This window comes from Alligator sinensis, unplaced genomic scaffold, assembly GCF_000455745.1.
Source record: "Alligator sinensis unplaced genomic scaffold, ASM45574v1 scaffold28_1, whole genome shotgun sequence".
Lineage (NCBI taxonomy): Eukaryota > Metazoa > Chordata > Crocodylia > Alligatoridae > Alligator > Alligator sinensis.
The window spans coordinates 1,556,817-1,582,016 of record NW_005842133.1 but is presented as its reverse complement, the minus strand read 5'-3'; the positions used below and the strand labels follow the sequence as shown (position 1 = coordinate 1,582,016).

The 25,200-nt window shown below is 43.9% G+C and overlaps 1 protein-coding gene across 1 annotated transcript in view; it reads right to left on the bottom strand.

Annotated features, from left to right (window-relative positions):
- The window catches only part of LOC102388691, a 175,686-nt gene that overhangs the window by 41,305 nt on the left and 109,181 nt on the right, over nt 1-25,200 (bottom strand). Inside the window, 4 exon segments of the mRNA XM_025205924.1 lie at nt 17,529-17,739; nt 18,318-18,567; nt 21,284-21,672; nt 22,799-22,971. Coding sequence (XP_025061709.1) covers nt 17,529-17,739; nt 18,318-18,567; nt 21,284-21,672; nt 22,799-22,971 — 1,023 coding nt within the window.

Genomic DNA, 25,200 nt, shown 5'->3' with positions numbered 1-25,200 from the left:
TGCAAGATGCGCTGGGCAATCTGGTGGTTGCGCCAGAGGAGAAGGCAGACATCTTTAAGAAATCTTCACCTCCATTTTCTTGTGCAGGAACCGGGACTCCCCCACCATGTTTCAAGACAGACTCGAGGGGAACACCTCAAGACCTAAGGTTGAGGAGGACCGGGTTAGAGTGCTTCTGGAGGGGATGGACGTGTTCAAGTCAGCAAGTCCAGATGCTCTCCACCCCAGGGTGTTGAGGGAGCTAGCACGGGTTATTGCAGGGCCCTTGGCACGGCTTTATGAACACTCGTGGTGCTCGGGCCAGGTGCCAGATGATTGGAAGATAGCCAGTGTGGTCCCCATCTTTAAGAAAGGGAGGAGGGAGGACCCGGGCAACTATAGGCCCATCAGTCTTACCTCAGTTCTGGGGAAACTCTTTGAGAAAATCATCAAGAAGCACATCTGTGACGGGCCGGCATCGGGGATGATGCTCAAGGGCAACCAGCACAGTTTCATTAGGGGCAGGTCATGCCAGACCTGACTTCCCACCCCCTGTGCTATGATCGGGCTGGGGATGGGAACTCAGCCAAGCTGGGTTGGGGATTCAGACAGCTGGGCTGACTTCTCATCCCCAGCCCGATCTTAGCACTGGGGATGGGAGGAACTGAACGATCTGGCTCATTTCCCTTCCCCACCTCCCTGGTCCCAGGTGGCAGCACCCAGCTTCCCTCCTTCATCTGGCAGGCAGATTGGGGGCCTGCAGCCCCAAGAGGACTGGCACAGCCCCCACAGCCCTCCCAGGGTTGCAGGCCCCCATCTGCCTGCCAGATGAGACAGGCTGTTTCAAGCTTCCCCGTTATAGCTAATGGGCGAAACATGGAAACAGCATCAAAACAGCCCCACTGTTTCAATGAAGCAAAAAAGAACAGCTGTTTCAAATCAAAATGATGTTTGAAATAAAACACTGTTCTGTTGAAACCTTGAAACTCAAGTCGAAATGGAACGGTGCTGTTTTGACATTTAGGACATTTGACAGTGACAGACAAACTGCATATCTGTCCAAGCCCAAAAGAATGTCCCAAAAATTCTAATGCAGAAATAGAGAGGGCTTCAGCACATATCTGGGGAAACAAGCAGAAAAAGATATTTGATTTACCTGTTGTTGTCAGTGCTGGGGCACCGGAGCTGAAAGCTTCTGTTAAATCAAAAGGAGAACCAACAAGGGAATGAGGAACATTTTTATTATGGAAACAAAAGCTTCACTATAAAGCAGTAAATACTTTAAGGTGAAAGTAAAACAAGAAAACCGAACTGTGGTTTTGTTACCCAATGGAGAGAGAGGATCCAAGAAGTCATGTGGCCAAGACTAAAAGAACTGAACTTAAATCAGACATGTAGGACAGCATACACTGAGGAAGCTTTCTGAAACACCCGGTACTCCTTTCTGCATCAACCAGCTCTGTCAAGAATTTCATGGCTGATCTTCATTCTTTCTTTTTTAAGGCATATGTTAATTGCAATTTGAAAAATGCCAATCTATGTACAGAACCCAGGAAAATGGAGTTTATACCCACTGTAGTCTCAGAATAACTTACGATTCCAAAAAAGATTTTAGGCTGAAAACCTGGGAATCTCACACGTTTTCCTGTAAATGATTATGGCTTTGTTTTTTCAAATCATAAAAAAAATCTCAGAGCATTACCAGGAGAAGGCCTGTTGTACTGTGAGGTGACAGGCAAAGATAGCTCTTAAGACACAAGAATGTTTTATAACTTTTGTGGGAGATTAATTCACATCTCTTCACCCTGATTCTGTCTTATTGAATTCTGCAGGAATTATTACTTCTATGTTGTAAGGGAACCGTGCCCCTACAGAAACCTGCACATACAGTTAAGTTTCCATGGCAGAACCAAAACTTGAAGACATTTTTTTGCTGAGATGTATTCTCTTAACTAAAGTTTACCAAAGAAAGATTAAATAAACACTCCAAAATATATGTAATAAGGGATTTTTTTTCTCTTTGACTAGGAGAGAGATGAACGGAAAAGGGTGTAAGCATAAGCTGAATGTGAAAAGGGATAGAATTAAATTGATAATTAAATAAAAAGCTGTTAAATCTGAATGTAGTATCTATCCAACTCAAAACCAAAATACCATATTTAATGCTAAGTTCCAATAGCATTAAACCATTCTGTTTAAGTGAAGCAAACTGGCAAATCTGGCCAAAAGGTAGTGTTTGTGGGGGGGGTTCTTCTTCAGCAGAAAGTCACATTCAACTTTTTAGGTTATTCTAACCCAATAGTACAAAAAACAAGAAAATAATTAATTAAAGCTTCAATTTAGGGAATGTTAGCAGAAAGTATTGTAACAGATAGAAATCTAAGGTGATAATTTATTTTACTTATACCTAACTAAATATTACCCTCTTCAATAGAAATGTTACTGAGATATGTACATGAAAATATATGTGATTATCATTAAAAATAAACTGTCCCATAATGGCTTAAAATATTTACACTATATTGTAGCACATGGACATTATCTGTCTGTAGCATGCATGTAGCAAGAATGGATATTAAAACTAAGGACTAACTGTAACAAGTTGCTCTGTATCCCTTTGGCCTTGACCTGTCATTCAGTTCAGTGAAGTGTCATGTATTTGGGAAAGTAGTAACAGCTCTCACACATGTGCATGTTAATTGTATGTAGTAGGCCTGTGCAAAGCAACTAGTATTCATTTCAAATTCAGATTCGGCCAATTTGGGGGACAGTAATTCAATTCGGTGATTTGAATCACTATCCTGAATTGATTGGGCCAAATCTAATTTGGAGATTTGATTGCTGCCAAATCTCTGAATCACCCAGGCCCATCCCCTGCCCACTCTCCCAGACTCAGCAATGGCTACCCCAGCTCCTGGCACTTTGAAAAAAAAGCCCCAACTCAACAGGTGGCACCGGGTAGGGGGGGGGCAATTCCCCGCTGCCCCCCACTGCCTCCCACTGTGTGGAGGGGCTCTGCCATGAGCCCCCTGACTCCCACCCACTCTCCCAGCCCCGCAAGGCTGCACCACCCATCCCAGTTCCCGCCCTTTAAGAACCCCCCCCCAAAAAAAAACCCCTGCACTCACAGGCTCCTTCCCAGTGGGGGGGAGGTGATCCCTGCTGCCCCCACTGCATGGGGGAGCTCTGCATAAGCCCCCAGAAGCCCCAAGGCCACTGCAGGTGCTGTGAGTACAGGGTTTTTTTGTTTTATTTTTTCTTAAAGGGCTGGGAGCTGGGGTGGGTGGAGCGGCCATGGGGGCACTGGGACAGTGGGAAGAGGAGTGGGGGCTTGTGGCAGAGCCCTCTATGTGGTATGGGGCAGTGAGGGGGCAGAAGAGATTGCCCCCTCCCCCCCAAGCCTGGCAGCAATCGGTGAGTGGGGGCTTTTTTTTAAAACACTGGGACCTGGCATGGGCAGGGCAGCCATGGATGGACGGGGGAGCAGGCAGGGAATGGGGCCTGGCAGGACCCCCCCTATGGCCCCCTCCCTGCTCCTCCAGCCTCCTCTCCCCTGCCCCCTACTTACAAACATGGAGTCCAAGTCCAGCTCCCTGCTGCAGCAGGCGGGCACTGCCTGAATCACCGAAGCTCTCCAAATCTTTTCCAAATTAATTTGGAGAGCTTCAAATCAATTCAGAGCTTTTAATTGGTCCCGATTCGATTTGGATTTGGAGATTCAGCCACCGAATCGGGCCAAATCTCCTCTAAATCCAATCAGCACCTGAAGCTTTGCACAGCCCCAGTATGTAACATATTGAATAGCATCAAGCTGTCTTGAAGGAAAGCCCAACAGTAAGCAGTGGAAATTGCTATCATTCTCATATTAGTCATATTATCACTAGCAAGTACTTGGAATATTATTTAATAATCAAACATAGAAGACCATACAGAGCAATAAAGAACACCCATGATACATGTTTAGTTTTAACCAGAAAACATTAAATGCTCATTCAGAGTCTGGACAAGAGCAAGTGCAAGAGAAAGAGAGATTTTAGTTTAACATAGATACCAAGGGAAAGCATAATAGCATTCCTACTGCATTTGCTAGAGTGGAAGGGAAAAGCTCTTTTGCATGTTTAGTTTTCCATCCCCTGTTTGCTCTCCTCTAAACCTTGATTAACAAAAACAGTGAATATTGACCATGTACAAATTATATTTGTACTTATACAGGGCCTGATTCTCTTTACATTCCTGGACATGAAGTCCATAGAGTTAGTGAAGTATATAAGATACTAGAATCAGGTTCATACATTCAACAAAATAAGAGTTTAAAAAATAACTTCACTTCAGCTACCTAGACTGCTCACATTTATATCCAAATATTTATCACTTCTGATAATTTAAACTTTTCTTCAATTGTTTTATAAGTGAGGAAAAAAAGATTGAGAAAAATTATCATCTTAGTTCCAATACCTGAGTATAAAAGTAGCACCCAAATGAAGATCAGAGTACTATCCATGTTGATTGGGCTTGGAGGCAACAGAAAAGAAATGGACTGAACGTTACATATTGCTTGAAAATATATACAGGAGGCTGACATTGAAATTGGATCTTTCTTTTATCATAAAATACATTAAAAATATTACACGGGGGGGGTTTTAATAGCTTTGTTGCCAATCTGTTTGAGTAAGCATGATTACAGTACAGGTGGTTCTATTTTGATTTCTTATCATTCATTTTTGCTACTTACTACACAATCTAGTTGAATTAAAAGTGAGGCTGAATTTCCATCTTGTACTTCCTTATAATTTCTCTTTAATTAATTAATTTTTAAGGCCAGACTAGAAAGTTTGAGGATAATGGAGTAGAGAGAGCTGCATGGCATAGAAAGAACTGCAAACTAAGCTTGCCTGGGGATGGAGATCAAAGCCCTGAGGAAGCAGATGACCTGGGGAGGTGCAAACAAGAGCTGGGCAACAGGGGAGGCCTTCTCAACTGGAAGTCCTTGCACAGTCCCAGAACTATGATGTAATTGGCATAACAGAGACTTGGCAGAATAGCTCACAGACTGGAGCACTGTCATGGATGGATATAAACTGTTCAGGAATGACAGGCAGGGGAGAAGAGGAGGAGAAGCCGTGCTTTATGTAAAAGAGCAATATGATTGCTCAGAGCTCCAGTATGGAACTGTAGATAGACCTGTTGAAAGTCTCTGGGTTAGGGTCAGAGGAGAGAGCAACAAGGATGATGTCATAGTAGGTATCTGCTATAAGTCACCAGACCAGGAAGATATGGAGTATGAGGGTTTTTTTCAGACAGTTAGCACAGGTTTCCTGATCACAGGCCCTGGTTCTCATGGGGAACTTTGATCACCCTGACATCTGCTGGGAGGACAATACAGGAAGCTTTTGGAGAGCACTGGGACAATTTCCTGGAGCAAGTGTTGGAGAGGCCAATTAGGGGCCATACTCTTTTTCACCTGCAGCTCACAAATAGGGCGGAACTGGTGGGGAATGCAGTAGTGGATGGCAGCTTGGGCCTCTGGGGCCACAAGATAATTGAGCTCAGGATTGTAACAAAAGGAAGGAAGGAGGGCAGCAGGGTAAGGACCCTGGACTTCAGAAAAGCAGACTTCAATTCATTTGGGGAACTAATGCGCAGGATCTCTTGGGAGGCCAATCTGAGGGGGAAAGGAATCCAGGAGAGTTGGTTGTATTTTAAACAAACCTTACTGAGGGTAGTAGTGTCAACAAATGCCTTCTTTGTTGTGCTGAATGAGCAGTAACCCAAGACTACTGTGTGGTAGCATTTCGTCATGGTTTCTACCATGCGATGCTAATGTGCTGCAGTTTCAGGCTACAGCAAAGTTAACATCTCGTGTAGATACAGCCTATAAGGTGGATAGAAAACTGGCTGGATCATCAGACAAAGAGGGCAGTAGTCAATGGCTCAATGTCTAGTTGGCAGTTGGTATCAAGTGGAGTGCCCCAGGGGTTGGTCCTGGGGTCAATTTTGTTCAATATCTTCATCGATAACCTTGACTAGGGGCAAAGTGATGCCTTCAGCTGCTGTGGTAACAACACTATTGGGGCATATATGAGAAAAATCAATAATTTTGCATTCAGTACTGGTTTTGGGTGTAATTAACTTGTCCTGGGGTCAGAGTCTGAATGCAGAATAATACAAATAAGCATTAAAACATGCACAGAATGAGAGTGACTTTCCACAGGAAAAAAATGATTATGACATTAAAATCTAGTGTCTCTCTCTCTCTCTCCCACACACACACACACACACACACACACACACACACACATGTAGAATTAAGGCTGTAGGGCCAACCTTCATTTTGGCATTTCCTAATGGTTAAGTGATGCCTTTTGCAACTTTAAGGAGAGCTGGCTGTAGTTCAAAGAAACCTTATTGAGAGTGCAGGAGCAACCCTATCCCGATGCGCAGGAAGACTAACAAGTACAGCAGAAGACCAGGTTGGCTTAGCAGGGAATGCTTGGGTAAACTAAATCACAAAAAGGAAACTTATAACAAGTGGAAGTTTGGAAAAATAACTAGGGATGAGTATAAGAGAAGTGCTTGGGCATGCAGGGATGAAGTCAGGAAGGCCAAAGCACAATAGGAGTTGCTGCTAGGGACGTGAAGAGTTTCTACAAGTGGGTCGGTAGCAAGTGGAGGATCAGGGAAAGTGTGGGTCCCTTACTGAATGGGGGAGGCAACCTTGTGACAGAGGATGCAGAAAAGACTGAAGTGCTCAATGCCTTGTTCACCTCAGTCTTCACAGGAAAGGTCAGCTCCCAAACTATTGCACCAGGAAGCAGTTTGGGGAGAAGATGAGCAGGCAACAGTGGCCAATGAACAGGTTAGGGACTATTTGGAAAAACTGGACATGTACAAGTCCATGAGACCAGACACGATGCATCCAGAAGTACTAAGGGGGTCATTCAATGTGATTGCAGAGCCGCTGGCCATCATCTTTGAAAAGTCATGGCAATTGGGGGAGGTCCCAGATAAAAAGGGCAAATATATTTCCCATATTTAAGAAAGGAAAGAAGGAGGATCCAGGGAACTACAGACTGGACAGCTTCCACCCAGTCCCTGGAAAAATCATGGAGCTGGTCCTCAAGAAATCCAATTCTAAGTACTTGGAGGAAAAGAAAGTGATTAGGAACAGTCATCAAGTCATGCCTGACCAACCTGATTGCCTTCTGTAATGGGATAATTGGCTTTGTGGATGCAGGAAGACCAGTGGATGTGATATACCTTGACTTTAGCAAGGCTTTGATGTGGTGTCCCACAACATTCTCTCAAGCAAGTTAAAGAAGTACAAGTTGGATGAATGGACTGTAAAGTGGATAGAAAACTCACTGGAGCATCAGGGTCAGAGGGTAGTAATCAATGGATTGATGACTAGTTGGCAGCCAGTATCAAGTGGAGTACCCCAGGGGTTCGTCCTAGGGCTGGTTTTATTCAATGTCTTCATCAATGACCTGGAAGTTGGCATAGAGTGCACCTCAGCAAGTTTGCAAACAACACCAAACTGGGGGGAGTAGTAGATATGCTGGAGGGAAGGGCTAGGATTCAGAGTGACCTAGACAAATTGGAGGATTAAGTCAAAACAAATCTCATGAGGTTCAACAAGGACAAGTGCAAAGTGTCACATTTAGGATGGAACAGTCCCGTGCACTGGTACTGGCTGGGGGCTGTCTGGCTGGGCAGCAGCTCTATAGAAAGGACCTGGGGGTTACTGGACAATAAGATGATTATGAACCAATAGTGTGTCCTTGTTGACAAGAAGGCTAACAGTATACTGGGCTGCAATGGTAGGAGTGTTGCCAGCAGGTCAAGGGAAGTGATTATTCCCCTCTGCTCAGCACTGGTGAGGCCACATTTGGAGTACTGTGTTCAGTTTTGGGGCCCCCACTAAAGAAAGGATGAGGACAAATTGGAGAGAGTCCAGCAGAGGGCAACAAAAATGGTGAGAAGGCTGAAGTACATAACTTATGAGGAGAGGCTGGGGGGACTGGGCTTATTTAATCTAGAGAAAAGGAGACTGAGAGGGTATTTAATAGCAGCCTTCAGCTACCTGAAGGGGGGTTCAAAAGAGGATGGAGCTAGACTGTTCTTGATGGTGGCAGATGAGAGAACAAGGAGCAACAGTCTCAAGTTGCAGCAAGGGAAGTTTAGGTTAGATATTAGGAAGAATTTTCTCACTAGGAGGGTAGTAAAACACTGGAACAGGTTACCCAGACAGGTGGTGGAATCTCCCTCGTTGGAGGTTTTAAAACGTGGCTAGACAAAGCTTTGGCTGGGATGATCTATTTGGGGATGGTTCTGCTTTGAGCAGGGGGTTGGACTAGACGACCTCCTGAGGTTCCTCGCTAGCCAAATTTTCTATGATTCTAACATCCTGACTACTTCCTAAGTCTTCTTAACCACATGGGTCAAGACCTAATGTACATCTCAATATGGCACTTCTTCAAAATCTTAGTAGTTATCAGTTTCAGAACGCTGCCAATTTCCTGTATTTCCCTGAATCTAAGATGACTCTGAATTTAATATGGCCTCCCAATAATTAGATTACAGACACAGAAAAATTATGAATGTTATTATATTCCGTGTCTAGAATCTAAATGTTGGTGGATTGTCTTAAATTCATGCCCCTCACTGTTGTATTGGGGCAAGCAGTGGCAAGGGGGGAGGTAGGAGGGAGGTCGTCACCATGGAAGCCACGTAGCCTGCTCCCTAACCACCCTGCTGCCTGCCCTCCCATGGTACTGGCATGCCCCATACTGCCCCCCTGCAGTGCTTGTACCCCCTGCCATCTGCCTGACTCACATACCCCCTACAGGGTGCCTGCATTCTGCCACACCTTGCTGCTCACCACTTGCACCAACTACCTATTGCAACTGCCTGCCTCTGGGGCAGGGAGCACAGAGCACATGCTACCTCTGGCCCCAGCCCAACCATGCAGCAACAGTAGCAGTGGCAGCAACCCCAGCTCGGGCCCCAGCCATGATCCCAGCACAAAGGATAGGACCAGGGCCAGGGCCAGAACTGCTGCTGCCACTGCATGAGCAACAGCAGGGCTCCAGCCAGAGCCAGAGCTCTTATAAGAAGTGGCAGCAGCAGGTGAAGCAGGGAGGAACAAAATCTTCAGGGAAAGCTGCAGCTGCAGCTCTGACTCTGATCCCAGGCTCTGGGACAGAATCAGAAGTCAAAGCCAAAGCCACTGCCACCCATTTTGTGCTTGAATCTATGATGAGGGACTTTTTCCCCCTTATTGAGGGGTGGGAGAAACCTCATCCTGGATTTGAGTATATACAGTGCATTTAGTAGGGAATTAGTCTTAGAGAAAGAAAATAGTGTTGTATTGTCTGTATGTATTTATAATAAGGAAGTAGATTATATTACTTTTTTATAATTCTGCCTCATATGAAACACTTGATATCATTTCAGTATATTCAGTTATAAGATTAGGGGTCAGGCATACGCAGGAATTATTGAAAGCTAATGTAAACAACTAAAGTGCGAATGGAAAGTATCAGTTGGTCAAACTGTTTTTACAAGACTGCAACGCCTGGTACTACACAAGACCAGTTCTGTAAGATTTCGTGTCAAAACTTCCATTGACTTAAATAAAGGTCATATGAGTAGGGCCAGGCTCAAAGCTTGCAAGATTAGTCAGAAGGACGTTGGGGAAACCACACGAATAGATTACTCCACATCACATGATTACTACAGCCTGACAAATAACCTTTAAAAATTCCACATATGATCAACATTGTTCCCTTCATTCTTCTCCCTATTATATTGTGCCTTTTACTTGATTATGCAGATTTTGGAAAGAATAAAATGAAAAACTGAAACCCATGTAGGAGCAACAGGTCAGGCTTTCCCTCATATTTTGCTTGTCATGATATATAAAGAGTTTAGTTGGTGTACTTTTCAGGGCAGGACCCATTTCTCTTCCTTGCTTTCACACTGCTTAGCATAATGAGGTCTTAGCCCATTCCTAGGACCTGTAGGCATTACAAGAATACAATAAATAATTGTTGAATAAGTTAGTGTTAAAATACAGAGAAACAGAGAAAACAACAGAAAGAAACCAACAGAGAACACAAAAAGCAAAGGATCAACACGTGACTCATCACAATTCAGGAAATCAAGAAGCAAGTATTTCAGGGGCCAGGTACAGAGAGAAGTAGGAAGACCGTAGAACACAGTTAAGATTATGTAAAGGAAAAATACACCAAAAGCAAAGAACAAAAGGAAATGAAAGCAAAAAGGACTGATTGAGATAATAGGGGTCTTTTTCAAGGAAAATTTAAGGCAAGGGTAATTTAAAATGCAGAATGAAGAGGCATCCTAACCTGAAGCAGTTGCAAAAGAAAAAAAATAGCTTCTACTATTTTCTAGAAAAGGAAATAGAAAAATCAGGATCATGCTAGAGCCAATATGGATGTTAAGGGAACTGTGACCTGGGAGCCAGCGATCAGGGACTACCAAGAGGGAAGCAGCATGCAGGCAGTTTTTTGGTAGGAGTACACACTGTGTAGGAGTACATGGGAGCTTCTGACAGAGACTTCAGGTAGTGAATGAGGAGTGGGGCTACTATAGGGGTGGTGAAATGAAGCGTATCCAGGGACCCTGTCCTGCTCCTGCCTCCGGCCCAGAGCTCTTGTGAGGCCTCCACCCAGACAGGCCCTTGGATGGGTCAGCAGTGCCCTGGCCCCCTGTCTGTGGTGGTTGCCTGGCAGGACCTCTGAGGTCTGGGGTAGCGTGGGGGCTGGGGGTTCCCTTGCCTGTCCCACATCTGCCTGGATTGAGGCACTAGAGGGGCAGGTGAGGGAACTCCAGGCAGAAGTGAGCAGGCTGTGGGGGATCAGAGGTGCGGAAGATAAGAGTGATGGATACTTTCATTCTCTGCAGGACCAGACACCTAGCACAGAAACATCATGGGAGAGTCCCAAAACAGCTGAATGGAGGACGGTCATCTGCAGAGCCAGACAGTGTTCAGCTGTGACTGCTTCCCCAGTGCAACTGGGGAACAGATGCGAAGTCCTGGAAGCACTGGAGGATGATGCAGCAGAGGAAATGGCAGGGGAAGACATGTCCTCAACAAACACCAGGCAGGTTGAGCGTCAACTGAGCAGCCAGAGGAAGAGACGCCAGCTCATTGTAGTGGGCAACTTCCTCCTGAGAGGCATGGAGGGGTCTATTGGCCAACTGGATCCCATGGTATGGGAAGCTTGCTGCCTACCCAGAGCCAGGATCTGGGACATCACTGTGAGGATTTCTGACCTCATCCAGCCCTCTGATTACTATCCCATGGTCTTCGTCCATGTGGGCACGAATGATGCAGCCAGAAGCAGTCCAGACCACATCATGAGTGACTACAGGGGGCCATGTTTAGGAAGTCAGGAGCACAGGTAGTCTTCTCATCCATCCTTCCAGTCAGTGGTAGCCATCAGCATCAGGATGCCTGCATCAGGGAAGTCAACCTGTGGCTCTGGAGTTGGTGCCATCATGTAGGTTTTGGCTTCTGCAACCATGATCCGCATTTCCATGAGAGAGGCATCCTGGGATGAGATGGTCTTCATCTCTCTTCTAAAGGTAAGAGTCTGATCTCTTACAGGCTGGCTGCTCTCCTTTGAAGGGCTTTAAACTTGGTTTCTCGGGGGATGGGGAAGTAGAGAATAAGGAGAACCTAGGATCAGCAAGCCACAAGCATGCACTGGATCCACCCAGGTAAGAACTAAGGTAAGCACTAAAGGGCTTGATAAACATCAGGACAGGGGTACCCATCGAGGGGTTTAAATGTCTCTACACTAATGCTAGGAGCATGGCGAACAAGCAGGAGGAACTTGCAGTCCTGTTTGCAAACAGCAACTTTGACTTGGTTGGGTTAACTGAAACCTGGTGGAACCCTACTCACAATTGGGCAGTAGGCATTGAGGGTTACAGGTTGTACAGATAGGATAGAGTGGGGAAAAAGTGGCGGGGGGGTGCTCTCTATGTTAAGGAACAATATACATCCTCTATAATCAAGATGGGATCAGAGGAGGGCCAGACTGAGGTACTGTGGGTCAGGATACAAGGGGGATCGGGGGAAAAGGGAATTGGTAGTGAGGGTGGGGGTCTACTAAAGACCACCACACCAGGAGAATGAGCTAGACCTGGAATTCTCCAGACAGCTATCAGGGGCCATACAGTTGAGAGATACGGTTGTCATGTGTGACCTAAACTACCCTGACATCTGCTGAGAGGAGCTGTCAGCCAAATCTAACCACTCATGTAGGTTCTTACCTGCATACAGGACCTTCACCTAATGCAGGAGGTAAACAATCCCACTAGGGGAAACACCTTGCTGGACTTGGTGTTAACTACAGGAGATGACCTGGTGGAGAATGTGCAGGTACAAGGTAACCTAGGGGATAGTGACGATCGATTGATTGAATTCGCTATACGGCGAAGGGTGAGTAAACTAACCATCAGGGCTGAAGTGCTAGACTTCAGAAAGGGTAACTTCAGTGTGCTCAGGGGATTAGTTAGTGAGGTATTAAAGCTCAAGAGCATTGGCAAAATGGGGGTCCAGGAAGGGTGATCACTCCTCAAGGGGGTGCTCCTACAGACGCAGGAGACAATCCCATTGTGCAGAAAAGGGGACAAAGGGGCCAAGAAGCCGCCTTGGCTGAACAGGGAAGTCCAGGAAAGCCTAAAGGCAAAGAAGGAGGGATACAGGCTATGGAAACAGGGGGTAGCTACCAAGGAGGAGTATACCTCCTTGGCTCATACTTGCAGGGAATCAGTTAGGAAGGCCAAAGCAGGATTAGAATTCAGGCTGGTGACAAAAATTAAGGGCAACAAAAAGTCCTTCTTCAGGTATATAGGGAGCAAAAGGAAGGTGCATGGTAGCATAGGACCCCCTACAGAACAAACTAGGGCAATTGGTGACAGAGACGGGGGGAGAAAGCTGAGCTCTTCAATTAGTTCTTTGCATCTGTATCCCTAGACACAAACCAAGACAAACCTCCCAACTGCATCATAGATAGACACAGGAAGGACACCAGCCCACCAACTGTTAGTGCAGACTTAGTAAAGGGGCACTTGGAGGGACTGGATGTGTTCAAATCGGCGGGCCTGAACGAACTTCATCTAAGCGTGCTGAAGGAATTAGCCAGTGTCATACAGAGCCACTAGCACAGTTGTTTGAGCACTCATGGTGCCCCAGTCAGGTCCCAGAAGAATGGAAAAGGGCCAGTGTGGACCCTATTTTCAAGAAGGGGAGGAGGAAGGAACCAGGAAACTATAGGCCAGTTAGTCTCACCTCTATCCTTGGGAAAACTCTGGAAAAAAGCATTAAGGATCAGATTTGTGTGAGCCCAACAAGGGAAATAATGCTGCAAGGAAATCAGCATGGGTTCATTGCAGGTAGATCCTTTCTGACTTACCTTGTTTCTTTTTATGACCAAGTCACAAAATGCTTAGATGCAGGAGTCGAGGTAGAGGTCATCTACCTAGACTTTAAGAAGGCCTTCGATATGGTATCTCATTCTGTTCTCGTAAATAAACTGACAGTCTGAGATGTAGATGATTACACAGATGGGTGGTAAATTGGCTTGGGGTCACACCCAGAGAGTGGTGGTGGACAGGTCGATATTGACCTGGAAAGATGTGGGCAGTGGAGTCCCACAAGGCTTGGTCCTTGGACCAGTGCTATTCAATGTCTTCATCAGTGACTTGGACAAGGGTATGGAGAGTACCCTGTCCAAGCTCGCAGATGATACCAAATTATGGGGGAAAGTTAATACACCAGAGGGTAGGGAATGGATCCAGACAGATCTGGACAGGTTGGAAAAATGGGCAGAATGAAATAGGATGCAGGTCAACAAAGACAAATTCAAAGTGCTGCACCTGGGCAAAAAGTACCAACAACACACTTACAGGCTGGGGGAGGACCTTCTCAGCAGCACAGCAATGGAAATGGATCTTGGAGTTATAGCTGACTCCAAGATGAATGTCAGTCATCAATGTGACAAAGTGATCAACAAGGCTAACTGCACTTTATCATGCATTAGCAGATGCATGACGAACAGGTCCAGGGAGGTGATGCTTCCCCTTTATGCAGCAATGGTCAGGCTGCAGCTGGAGTACTGTGTCCAGTTTTGGGCACTGCACTTCAAGGACGATGTGGAGAATCTTGAGAGGGTTCAGAGGAGGCCACTCGTATGGTCAGAGGCCTGCAGGCAGGGCCCTGCGAGGAGAGACTGAGGAACCTAGATCTCTTCAGCCTTCACTAGAGAAGACTGAGAGGTGATCTTGTGGCTGCCTATAAATTCATCAGGTGAGGGCCGCGGGGAATAGGAGATGCTCTATTTACTAGGGCATCCCCTGGAGTAACTAGAAACAATGGCCACAAATTGGCAGAGAGTAGATTTATGTTGGACATTAGAAAGAACTTCTTCACAGTAAGGGTTGCCAGAATCAGGAATGAGCTTCCAACGGAGGTGGCGCTCTCCCCTGCCTTGGGGGTCTTCAAGAGGAGACTGGACAAGCACCTACCTGGGGTCGTCTGACCCCAGCACTCTTTGCTACCCAGGGCAGAGGGTTGGATGCGATGATGGTCCCTTCTGACCCTAACATCTGTGAATCTACGAAATATCTCAGTGCTTCCAAGATTCTTCCAAGGTCTTCCAGGAGTTTCAGGCTTAACATTAGGAAAAACCTCTTCACAGCCAGGGTGTCCAGACTGTGGAATAAGCTCCCTCCAGAGGTGGTGCAATCGCCTACCCTGGAGATCTTCAAGAGGAGACTGGACAGTCACCTTTCTGGGGTCAGCTGACCCCAGTTGTCTTTCCTGCCTGGTGCAGGAGGCTGGACCTGATGATCTTCCGATGTCACTTCCAGCCTTGCAATCTATGAATTGTCATAGGTACGTGGCATCAGACAGAAAGAAAGCTTTGGCATACACCTGTATCTACGTGAAGTTTTAAAATACCCTTCCTTATTGTAGTTGCTGAGTGTCAGGGAAGTTCTTTCACTTCTCTGTAGTGTGGGATCACCTGGCCAATCATCCTTACCTGAATCACTGAGTTACAACAAATGGTCCTGATTTAACCCTGGCATGCCCTCATTTTCTTGCTGCAACTCTTTATTCTCCATAAATCTGTGTCTGCATGCAGCTGCTGACAGCTCCCTCCACCACCACTATAGGCTATACTGCTTAACAGATCTGAGTCTTTCCATCTCCAAATTCTCAGGTTTGGTAAACAGAACCTGTTACCAGATGTTAGTTGAGGAGTGCCTTTCACAGCTAGGAGACTGGTTATTGTATTTGGGGAAATTCCTTAACCAAGGCATTGTTTAATGTTTGCTGCTAGTTTTCTTTAGGCATCCTTCTGCTTGAACTCAATGCCCAATACCCAATAGAAAGACAAACACATGGAAATATGTATGAACACCACATAAAACAGTGAAATCCCCCTGTTCTCCAGAGCATCAGCAAAATCCAGGTATTTTGTTGGAGAAGTCATCCGAAATATTTTTCATATACAACTGTTGACCAGAAAGTCTGGAGAAAATCCGTTAATAAGACTACCTCCCAGTGGATCATATGGAAATCATGGAGAAAAATATACTAGTTGCAGGGTATAGTCTTGCATAATAGTATGAAGTAGGCTGTCTCCAGTAAAATATACATATGGCCCATTACATACAAGTAAGGGGTGGGACACAAGCTTTGGTCTACAGGAAGAATTGCAAGTGTTTCAGGCATTCAAAGTGGCACTTAAGGTCCTCCAGTAAGGTCCATGTCCTAACGCTAGCCCTGTCTATGCTGGATCTGCCTTCATGCCATGTTTTAGGTGGTATACAATCAGGGAAAGCCATTGGTATGGCCTGAACAATGGTTGTAGCCAGTAAGCTGTGGCACATTCTGAGGGCTACAGTCTGCTGGTGCACTTTAAAGAATCAGGGAGATGCGGCTGGATATTTTGCAGTTCCTACTGTCCTTTTGACTATCTTTTACCTTTGGTCGTTGCTCAGAGGATAATGGAAAATATTTAAGGGAAAAACATCTCAAACATCTACCCCCCTCATATATTGACTTCTTTAAGACAGTTTCTCGATAAGTCTATGTGGTAGAAGAAGGAATAGACATATCTTATACCTAAAAGTGCATTTTGTAACATCCTTGGTCTGTACAGAAATAAAAGAACAGCACAAAATATTGCTTGGCAAAGCTTCTTTATGAGGGACCCAGGTCTTCAGTAGAACAAAGCATGAGTTAGAAGTTTAAATGTACACACTGTATTTTTGCTGATATACTTGGAGAAGTACTTTATAACCACTTCCTCTTCTGGTTTTCATTTAAACTATTTTAATTAGAAATGTTACAAATTAGGACAAATACTTTATCTTTGTTGTAGTGAGTAATATAAAGAAACTCCCTGCTGAAAATGATTTCAGTGTTGTATCTGAGCAATGTAATCACTGTATACAATTTTAGGTTTCTGCTCTTTTGAGAGGAATGGGCCTTGATAGGATGAGAGAAACTTGTGCTTGCATCCAAACAGCATATTTGGATATTCAGATGCAAAGATAAATGGAGTCTAAAACGATTACGTATTTGGCTGATGTAGCTGTGCCATAAGTGATATTTAGATTATATAATAGAACATGTGCGTGTTTGTGTGTTCTATACACCCACACCCACAAGTCTGATTGGGATTTATTATGGCTAAGATGTTAAAGCCCAGTAGTGCAGGGATGCAGCTGAGCAACCAGGGGTGTGTTGACTTCCAGCTGGCGGCAACATCATGATTGCGATCACATGGCTGCCAACAGCAGTCACTTTTTTCATGCTCCATTCTCCCCATAAGCAGTTGCCCCATTCATCCCACCCTAGTTATGCCACCAATCAAAGCAACTTCCTTAGGTACTGACATGGCTCCCATCCCACCATGCCTAACAAACTTGAGTGTATTCATTTCCTCACAGCACTTTCGTGAGGTAGGCAAGTGCTGTTATCTGCATGTTACTGATCATCAGGAACGTGGAGACTGATTTGCCCAGGGTCACAGTGCTCCAGCTCATGTGACCACTCTAATTGCTGTGCCATCCTTCCTGCACACTCAGGTAATACTTTACAAGGGTTCCCACACATACCCGGTGGAATGGCATTACAAAATACCAGGAACATGAAGGTAGAACAATTTCCATTTATCTAGATTAGAGACAACTTTTGTGTTGCAAAGTCTAGACTTAGTATGATGACAGGGAGCTGGTGGCTGAGATACAGGCTTTGTTTGCATTGAGCCCATTATTAGAGATAGCAGCTGATTGAATGAAGGGATATGGAGTCAAACTTTCCTGAGTGTCCAGCCTTAGTCGGATGCAGATATTTTAGTCTCAGACCCATTTCTAGTCTGAACTTGTAAAAACAAATTCTTACATCTTTGCTTTTCATCATTCTTTAAAGGTTTATTTGGCATTTAAAGGTAACAGGCATATAGGCTAGAAAATGTACCATTGGAAAATGCATATGCACTAACTTCCTATGTCCTTTACATCTCTCTTCATCATCTCATAAAGAATCTCTTTCTTGAATTTGCTTCCCAAAAGAGAACTAGCAAGAGTGATAATTGCTAGGTCCATGGTAATAACTCTAAGTGGACTGTAATAACTATAAGCGGAGATTATCAGCAGAAGGAATAAATGAACGATGGGAATCCATGTCTTCCAGCAGATCTGTTGGGCCCAGTTCTGTGAGTGAAGAGAAAAAGAGTTGGTTCAATTTGCTTTCCTGCTCTAGCTCTTTCCAAAGATATCAGATCAAAGGCAACGTACATTAAAATAATGAGTCCAAGATCAAACTTGGATATCATTTTCTTTTATCTTATTTCATATATGATCATAGAGACATGTGAAACAAGCTATATATTAGTAAGGATTACTACAAAAAAATGTAACTAGAAGCGGGGGCCGGGGGGTGAGGGGGTTAGGTTGAACATTAGAAAGAAGAGTTAGAGAATAAAGATTTTTCCAGGAACGAGAAGGATACGTTTTTACTGGAGTTATTAAAGACTCTTATGAATGGGAGTAATGAATTCAGTGGAGTTATGATATGGAACTGGAGTAAACATTATAACTCTGACTCAATCAGCATTTTTATATGTGCAGATTAAATCATTTGAAATTGCTAAATGGGGAATACTTTCTATAAAACATATGAGCTAATATACAAATGCCTCATGTTTAATGTCCAACTGTCAATAAATCATAATAATTTGCAAAACTCCACTATTAAATACAAAGAAGGTAATGTAACTTTACCTTCATTTCTTCTTTCGAAGCTTCAGTGGCCCAAGAACAAAAGATAGTTCTTCCTCAGAAGAGCTAGTTTCTCTCCTGGTACGACTGAGACAGCCCTGGTAGCAGCGGGAGGAATAATCATCTCTCCTGCACACCGCCATCTTACACTGCAGGTAAACAGATGGATGTCTGCCAATAAACTGGAAGGCATTAAATTTAAACCGGGCCATGTGTGTGTGGGGTGAATAGTATGTAGCATAGGAAGAGTCTCTAACACACCTGAAAAGGAAGAAAAAAAATAAATCTAGTAACGGTGAAAACACAAAATAATGACTCACTTGCATCAAATAGATAAATTTAAGCCCAAATATAGAACATAAAATACAACATGAACAGAAAAGAGAAAAATGTATATTTGTATGAAACAGGCAATAAGACTTGTAAAATTAGAAGTGATGGCGTCTCTGAAAGCAAAATGGGCAACACTGATTGCCCCATCCAGTAAGGCACAACCTTAAGAGTGAGTAGCCTCACTGCATTCATATGTTTAAAGTTAAACCTGTGCACAGATGACTGTAGGATGAGGACAAAGACTGCCAAATTGCGAAGAGGTGCCTTGGAAATATTTTGGCAACTAATCTAACACAGGAACCTGGAGTTGGGGTTTCATACATTCAGGCTGCCACATGAATGATCCCTATGTAGCAGCTGAAACTGAGGCAGATCTAACTTTACTACTGGGAGAAAATGTGACCTTGATTTATGCTCTTAAAGGCAGGAACAGTTCATTACTAACTGTTTATACAATGTTTAGTGCAAAGGAGCCAGCAGGCCTGAGTGGTTCTCCTTGTTAATGAAATAGAAATAGTAATAACGTCCCTCTTCCAACCTCTTCTCTCACTTGCCTCCACCCTTTCGATTTCTGCGTAGGGTGTGGGAAGAAAGAGAGCTTTTCCATGGAACAAGCTTTCTACGTGATCAGCTACAGAAGTACTTTCTATTCTCTTTTAAGTTTTGCTTTCCTGTCAAGGAGCTAAATTCATTAGATAGCATAATTTCATGCCAGAGCATTCAGGTTCAATTCAGCTAGCAGGAATAAGGAGCTCAACTCCTCTGTTTACACACACAGATGCTATCTTGGAATATATTGCCCAGTTCTCACATAAAGTCCAAGAAACTCATCAAACATTCACAAGGAAATAAAGTGCTCTTAGTATAATCTCAGTTTCTACAGGTTATTGGACCACTATCAGACTACTGCTTAGAAAGGTCCTTTGGACCATTTTGTTTTTATAAGCTGTCCTAGACAGGAATTTCTTAAACCACTTTGAAAGTGACTTCTTCTAAATGTAACTTCCACATGTTCTGTTCTTATATTACCTTAGTTGAATTATTTTGAACTTTCACTCTGTTTATTTTCTATTATTTGTATACAACTGGAATAACACCACAAAATAAAAGTTGTTCATTGACAACAGAAGCTAGTTCTTAGACAGCTGAAATTTCATAAGAACATAAGAAGCACCATACTGGTGCATCTATATGTGCATTAATGCACTTTTCCTAATGCACATTAAATTTACTACCTCCAAAGTGAGGTAATAAATAAATGCATATTAGATTGCCCTAATGCACAGTCCTGAAAGCACACATTTTTTGAAGTGATGCTTAATGCACAGTAGCCTATTTTACAGAATATTAGTGTAACTGTATGTTTTTTTATGTGACGCTTTAATTCGCCATTAAATAGGCTACAGTACATTAACGCACACATGTAGATGCACCCACTATGTCCAACCAATGGTCACTCTCAAGCCCAGCCTCCTGTCCCCAACAGTGGCAGGACTGGATGCTTTAGACGGAGAGCATATGACCAGGGTTTCTATCCTCTGTTATACCTTTCCTCGCATCCATCATTATTGGTTTAGAGATACCAGAATATACATCCCTGACTGCTCTGATAGCTATACGTAATATCTCACCCCATATGCAGAAAAGTTCAGGTTTTAGACTCTTTCAATACATGTCCTTGCAAGCTATGTCTTTGCAAGCATAGGAACACATGAACAGCCATGCTACTCTACTCATGCCAAAGTAGGGTGTACCCTAGGCAAGCTCATTGCTCTCTGAACAAGTTAGTGTCTGTAAAGTGTCACTCTGTGCTGCTTTCTGGCTTACTCCAGACTAACCCAGATCTTCTCCTCTATCTGAGTTTTCCAGGTTACATGTTACATAGCTTTTAAAAATAGAGCAGGGTTTAAGCCAAATCAGATAAATAATTCTGTGTCACTGGAACAAGAATAAAACTTTGATTTCAGCTGCAAACAAAAGTGATCATGAAAATAAACTGATAAGGTGTTTTAAGGCAGGTATAGAAAAGATGACAAAATCAAACACAACACTACATATCAGCTGAAATATATATACTTAGTTGAAATAGAGTTTTCAGTATTCAGCCCCAATACACATGAATGATTAACAAAATAAAGCAGCAGAATAGTAGGAAAAAGCATAATTGGATTCCAGAGATAAATTCTTTGAAAAGAAATTCAGTCTTGATCATAGATGGGCAACATTTTTAAACAGTAAATTCATAAACATTTCAGTTTCAACAATTCTGGAAGTGTTTATACAATTAGGTAAAATTAACTGGACTGTTTTGGATGGAAAAAGAAAATTTGCAGAGAAAGGTTTACAAAACTGTTGGGAAGATGATGGTGTCATCTTGGTTTTTTCCACTGCAGCTAGGGATGGATTCCAAACAGTTACCCACCATGGAAGAGACCTATGTTAAAAATGTCCTGCTTTAACTGAGGATCCTTCCACTAACATGGTCCCATGATATAAAAATCAAACATTCAGTGGATACTAGCTACACTTGAGGCTAGCTCCATTCAAATTCATTGATAAATAAAAACAAATGCAGAAGTTAAGAAAAAAACAACCTTCAACACAACTGCAAATAAAGACAAATTTTGATTGAGAAAATCCTTACCCACGCCTGATTATATCATATGTCACTGTTGTAAAATCACTGGGATCGGGGGATGTAATACATGTATCCACAATCATTATCAGGTTTGGGTCAGAGCTGTGAAGATAAGCTTCAAGGTATAAATTCTGGTTCAAATCAACATAGTACGGAGAGTCGTAGATCGGCTGTGAGAATGACGATGTTTCATAAAAAGTCAGGTTCACATCATATCTGCTGTATTGAGTTTCGTTGACCTCTATAACATCTTCAGCAAGATACATGACTTTTATCCAGGTGTCCTGGAGCATTTTGCAGTTGACATGCAAGTGAAGATCCTTTTGTCTTTTAATTGTGTTACCTGAAGAGGTTGCTTTGATTAGGTTAGCGTAGGTGATAGTATTGTTGTTTCCCTGTTAGGCATGTTAGAGAAAGAGTACAGAATTATTTAATGTAGGAAATTTTTCCAAGGGAGATGTTTGACTGCATGCAGCAACTCACTTGCCCTGAGCCTGTTCCATGGTTGTTTTAGGCACACGCTACAGGTTTGACCCTCTCACAGTTGCTGAGGATTGGTAGCAGCTTTAGTCTGTGTGAGGGTGAACACTGGACTCTACCCCTGCTGCTTCCTGGACCAGAGAGAAGAACAACCATCTGGGCAGTCATTAAAAGACATTGTCTCCATGTTTGTATTCCAGTGAGGAAAGATCAGCTTCCCTCTTTCAGACATGCACTGTAATTTTGTAGGGTTGAATTTTGGGGGGAAAGTGTGTGTGGTATGTGAGTATATTTGGTATAAGATAATCATGTTGCTTCTATAGACAGTCTTTCAAAGATAAGTGATATTGGGAATAAAAAAAGTCTATTCAAAGGGCTTTTAAACAACCTTGTTGGCTACATAGTATATAACCACAAGTTATGTGAAATGTATTTAAACTGAATCCAAAGACATCTGTTGAAAGCTTTGAATACATAATGCATAATTTAGAAAAAAAAAAGTTTCCAAAGCAGTGAAGTACAAGGTATTTATGAAGACCTTGTGCAACTTTAAATTTGAATGATGTATCACAAAAGATGGCAGTTATGTCTAAGTCTAGAAATTTGAGCTGTATTGTGTTAAAGCTTAATGTATTGTGCTTTCAATTGCCATTGATAGTTTGCTTCTATCATGTACATCACGGTTATGAACGTTTAAAGTTGCACAGGGACGTTATAAACACTGTATTTGAAAGGGGATGTTTATCTTAAAGCATGTGAGTAATCCTAAAGAAGTGACTTAATTATTATATTTAAGTGTTTACTGTTATTCATGAAAATCTTGTGCTTGGGAGAAGTGCTTAAAAAATGTTCTTATTTCTTTTTACACTAGTCCTTCCTACACTTAAATGTTTCAATCTGAACCTTCAAATATCCCTGCAGTCATTGGTCCATTTCTCATCCCTGTGAATAGTGGTGCACATTTCAACTCACAGACCTTCACAAGATGAGTTCTACTTTTAAAACAGATCTGTTTATGCAGGTAGGTATTCAGTATCATACCTCCCTCCTTGTGCCACAGCCATTGTATGGTATATCGAATACGACAAGGTATGATGTCATCTTTGGTTTACAGTAAAGGTCATTCAAGCTGATATATTCTGTAGAGTAGCCATGTGAGTAGAGATAGTCTCTGCTAATTGCCACATGCATGTGTTCTGGCATGCACACAAGTGCTGGGGGGATAAGGAAAAACACATATTATTAGTATAGCCTGGCATCTGATTATGATAAATTACTCATAGATTTCATAGACATTAGGGCTGAAAGGGTCCTTGCAATATCATCGGGTCCAGCCCCCTGCCCAAGGGGCAGGAAGTCAGTGGGGGTCAGATCACCCCAGCAAGATAAGCATCCGAGCACTTCTTAAAGATATCCAGAGTAGGTACTTGCACTACTTCCATGGGGAATGGACTCCAGACTCTGGAGACTTGGAAAATAAAGAAGTTTTTCCTTATGTCCAGTACTGCACTTAAACATGTTATCCATTGCATGTGTAAGTTGTGGGGGAAGGAGAACATAGACCAAAACACATGTTTTCACTTCTGTTTTCTTAAGCATTTAAGGTATTTGATTAACTGTTATAATGAAATTCAGCAAATTAGGGCTTCTGTCTTTATGAAAGGTGTGTTTCATCACTGGCAATCGCTATGGGCTTGGCAGAGCTTCAGTGTGCAGCGCGTCTCTGTGCAGCTACCCTCTAGTCGGACAGCTCGAGTGCTCTTTTGGACGGGGGGGAAAGAGGGAGGGAGCATTCTAGATCTCAGGCTGGCAGAGGCATCAAATTTAGAGCCTGATTTAGGGAATGTTTAAACTTTAGCTTTGGGTTGATTTCAAGGGTTGCCTCCAAATATCCCAAAGGCATTCAAGCCACCCTCATCTTATGATTAATATTAGGCCTGTGCGAAGCAGCTAGTATTCGCTTTAGATTCAGATTCATCCAATTCAGGGGACAGTGATTCGATTCAGTGATTTGAATCACTGCCCTGAATTGATTTGGCCGAATCTGATTTAGAGACTTGGCTGCTGCTGAATCTCTGAATCAGCCAGGCTCAACTCCCCAGCCCGGCAATGGCTGCCCCGCCAGCCCCGTCTCCTGGAACTTGTTAGAAAAAAGTCCCGACTCAGCAAGTGCTGCCAGGCGGGGGGCGATGCCTGCTACCCCTCACTGCCCCAAGCTGTGTGGGAGGCTCTGCTACAAGCCCCCTGACTTCCCCCATGGCTGCTCCACCCACCATGGCTCTGGCCCTTTAAGAAACCCCCCCCCCAAGAAATCCCCAGACTCACTGCCCCTGCCAGCGGGGCGGGGGGGGGGCAGCAGGCTGCCCCACACCATGTGGGGGGCTCTGCATGAGCCCCCAGAAGCCCCAAAGTTGCTGCAGAAGCAGAGAGTCCAGGGGCTTTTCTCGTTTGTTTTTTTTTTCTTAAAGGGCCGGAGCTGGGCAGCGCTGGGGCTTTTTTTATTAATTGCCAGGAGGTGGGGCAGGCGGGGCAGCCATGGTGGGGCTGGGGTAGCGGGCAGAGGTCGGGGGGCTGAGGGAGCAGGCAGGCAATGGGGTCTGGCAAGGGCCCCCCCATGGTCCCCTCCCCGCTCTCCTCTCTCCCCCCCGGCCCTAGTACTTACCAGCTCGGAGTCGGCCACAGCTCCCTGCTGCAGCCACCAGAGACTGCCCGAATCATCAAAGCTCTCTGAATCTTTTCCAAAGATCCAGAGAGTTTTTAATTGATTTGGACCTTTTATTTATTCCCCTGATTCGATTCAGATTCGGAGATTTGGCCACTGAATCAGGCCGAACCTCCTCCAAATTGAATCACCACCTGAAACATTGCACAGCCCTAATTAATATGCTGTTCTGATCTTGTGACATATGGAAACCATAGACACCGACTTTTATTTTTTCAAGGGGGCAGGGAGGCTAGGATAATGGACATCTGGAAAGTTTTATATATTTGAGACGACAGCCATCTTTCTGAGTGGGGGAGGGCCCTCAGGTTCCTATGTACTCGGCATGTCCTATAGAAACATTAGAAAAATAGCAGTGTCCTAGAAGGAAAGGAGCAGGAAATTTAAGTAGAGTCCTTCTAAGATCCATGCTTCTTACTTGTCTCCCCTCCTGTCACGCTGATTATTGGTAACGGAAGTGGAGTGCAGAAGAGTCACCGGCAAACCCCCTGTGCCTCTCTCATCTCCAGTGACTACAGAGCTCACAGCAAGTGAGCAGAGGGGCAGCTAGAGGAAAGCTTAGCCTTGGCTTCTGATGCTCAAATGAGCTTTACAGGGTGTGCTGGATAGTCACTGGGAGGTGATAATTGGTGAGTTAGAACTAAAGAGTCCGTAATGTGGTCTGAATCCTTTACTCAGGCAAACCAGTGTTGTAATAAAAAGCATATCTTCAGATAAATGA